At 41.6% G+C, this 3,272-nt stretch overlaps 1 protein-coding gene across 1 annotated transcript; it reads left to right on the top strand.

Moving 5' to 3' along the window:
- Positions 1-229: 229 nt before the first annotated feature.
- Positions 230-3,036, top strand: arf6a (ADP-ribosylation factor 6a). Its single transcript, XM_039741112.1, has 2 exons — positions 230-543; positions 714-3,036. The coding sequence occupies exon 2, from the start codon at positions 1,583-1,585 to the stop codon at positions 2,108-2,110; it is 528 nt and encodes a 175-aa protein (XP_039597046.1). The 5' UTR covers positions 230-543; positions 714-1,582; the 3' UTR covers positions 2,111-3,036.
- The last annotated feature ends 236 nt before the right edge of the window (positions 3,037-3,272 follow it).

Below are 3,272 nucleotides of genomic sequence, written 5' to 3' on the forward strand. Positions count from 1 at the left end.
TACGTTTAAGTAGTTTAGAAGTAGAGGATAGAATAGATTTACCTTGCGGTTTTTGCACAATTCGTCAATTAAAAAGAAAAGTGCAAAACTTAGCATGCAGTTACTTCCCATTTGATCCAATTGAGAGGACAGCATAGTTGTCAATTTCTTCTCTGTTACAACTTTCATACCTGCTATCTAGAGTGAATGGTTATTACTATTAGTATGAGATAAACGAGCTGGTAAAAACATTTCACATGAATGTGAATAGGAAACGAAAGTACCATTCAGGCGAGAGGTTGCTATTGCGCATGCCCCGCCCAATCGCCTGCGTGTGTGCGCGAGCCTCAGCCGCAGAAGCAGCGGGAGGAGGAGGAAGTGGCGGCGAAGTTAGGTCCGCGCCTTTTCCGGCTGAGCGCAAGCAGAGAGAGCCGAGTTGTTCAAGCCGAGTCGCGGAGCGGGGCGAGACAGAGTGTGCGCGCCAGAGAGGAACAGAAAAGAGCGGCGCGAGTGAGGGTTCGGCGGGACGGGCTAAGAACGGAGGGGCCGCTACTACAGTAACAGGTAAAATACGCCAGCGGCGCTGAAAGAGGACCAACCGTTCATGCTTTATTTTTTTCTGGGCGGGGAGTGTCTTTCATATCTGAAAAGGTGGGACATTTTACTGAAACTTCTAGCAATTCTAACACCACGTTATCCATTCTTCCTTTCTTTCCCAATTTGATCGTTTCTAGGGAGAAGCAGTGCTAGGAGAGGAAGCGTGTCGGAAGAATTGGTGACCTTTGGAGTGGGTCCGGCCGCAGTTGATTTGGCTCTGAATATACGGCACGAGAAGTCCGGGTGACCGGCAGGGGGACTTTATTTTTTGTTGTCATTTGAAAGGAAATTTTTTTTTGTCCTTTGCTTCCCGGTAGTGGACGAAAGGAGGGCGTCGGAAGCCTCTACACAGACGCAGCCCTCCGCGAAATTCAGGAAAGTAAGACAAGGCCTTCCTGGCGGCCTGCTCGACTAGCCGGCGTTTTTTCAACCAGACTCCGGATATTCTGTGTGACGGAAAGAAAAGGCCTGTAACTGACAGCAAATTCACTCCGTAAACGAAACGGTGTGCAAAAAGGACTTGATCCGAATTCTCGAGTGTCCCGCCGCTAGGAGTTGACATCTCTCTTGCTTCCACACCCCTTTGCCTTTCCTCGGAACTGACAACAGAAGTGCAGTTCGAATTTGCTTAGTAAAAGGTGTTCACGACCGTACTTCTCTCAAACTTTCTGAAGGAGGGCAAAACTTGCAAGGCATTTTAAGTGAAAGGGAAGACCGGAATGTTGAGTTTTTGGGGGTTCTCAGCGTAATGTTTTGTTTGGTTGCCATTTAGTTCCGAAGATGAACAGAAGGTAGAAAAGGTCGAAGTCAGTATATTTTTTGTTTCATTCTGACCTAAAAATACAAGTTTTCGTTTTGATATTAGCTTGTGGCCTTGAATGAATTCTGAAAGTTTTCCCAAATAAATCCATTTTGGAGATATACTATTGCAATTTAGAACACTGGGCAGCTGACACTGAATACCCGTTTCCTAAGTGTTTGGGAATATTTATGCAAAGTTTACAAAATGGGGAAGATGCTATCCAAGATATTTGGCAACAAAGAGATGAGGATATTAATGCTCGGACTTGATGCAGCCGGGAAGACAACGATCCTCTATAAGCTGAAACTGGGCCAGTCCGTCACCACCATTCCCACCGTGGGATTCAACGTGGAGACTGTCACCTATAAGAATGTCAAGTTTAATGTGTGGGACGTTGGTGGCCAGGACAAGATCAGGCCGCTGTGGCGGCACTACTACACGGGGACGCAAGGGTTAATCTTTGTGGTGGACTGTGCCGATAGAGATCGCATCGACGAAGCCAGACAAGAGCTGCACCGCATCATCAATGACCGGGAGATGAGGGACGCCATCATCTTGATTTTTGCCAATAAGCAAGACCTTCCCGATGCAATGAAGCCGCACGAGATACAAGAGAAATTGGGATTGACCCGCATTCGCGATAGAAATTGGTATGTGCAGCCTTCCTGTGCGACAACGGGGGATGGACTATATGAAGGACTCACATGGCTCACTTCAAACTACAAGTCTTAATAGTTGAAGAAGGACTGATTTAGAACAAGCAAAAAGCAATTATCACCTAATTATATTGTGACTTCTCAGAAGAATATATAATAAAGAGAAGTATGATTATATTTTTTCTTTGGATAATGACCCCATAACTAATCATTTTTTTTAAAAAAAAAGGAATCTTTGGCTTATTTAGTTTGGCTTTGCTCTAGTATGCCTTCAGTTGTCTAAGATAATATTCTTCAGGGGATTATTTAACTAAAAAGGTGATTGCTGTACACTCTTAATTCCCCGTTGATTGTGTAGTTTTGTTTCACAATGGCAAAAAGGGGGGGGGGGCGGGGTTCAATCATAATTTCCCTTCTTAGTTCCTGGCATTTTCTTTTTATAAACTGCTTTAATGTAGATTGCTTATTTTACCAAATATAAGGCCAATGGAGGTGGAGTTTTTAATTAGTAAAGTTAAAATGACATTGATTTGAAACACCTGAAAAAGGGATGTCTCTAAATTGTTTTTGAAATGGTTCTTTAGAGTTACTCCAACTCATTTTAAATGTGCAGAGACGCATCTTCTGTTAACTTTTTTTTTTTAACATTCTGTTACAGCTTTGTGAAAGTATTCTTGTATATAATGTACTGTTTACAGAGTACAAATATACTACCAATTGCTTGAACAGACCCACTTTTTTCATTGTTTTAATGATCCTGTTGGGATGGGATGTCAGTGACACTGGTGTGTCTTCTCCATACTAACTTGTTCGACCTGTCTGTTGTGCATTTGCTGATCTTTTACAACCGTCATCAAAATCTTTTATTAAAAATCTATTAAACGTGGCTCATGACCTGCAAGTAAGACCACATTTTAATGTTGCTTATTAGATAAGTTTGTTTCAAAAGATTAGAGATACATGGGACATTTAAGAGTTCGAATTTAAAAAAAAAAAAAAAAAGTTTTTAACAGTGCCATATTTTTTAATTTTATTTCTATTGAAGTTTGGCTGTATTAAGAATTTAAGTCTTTTGTATATAATTTAGTCATGTCATCATCTTAAAATGTACAGGAAAAATGTAATTTAAATTTACTCCCCCTCCCCATTTCCTTTGATAAGTAAGTCAGTTTTTTGGGCCTTTGTGCTGCTGTGCAGCTTGCCCTTTGTAATAACTAAGGAGTTTCTCAGTTTTTTTT

This window comes from Polypterus senegalus, chromosome 18 (genome assembly GCF_016835505.1).
Source record: "Polypterus senegalus isolate Bchr_013 chromosome 18, ASM1683550v1, whole genome shotgun sequence".
Classification (NCBI taxonomy): domain Eukaryota; kingdom Metazoa; phylum Chordata; class Cladistia; order Polypteriformes; family Polypteridae; genus Polypterus; species Polypterus senegalus.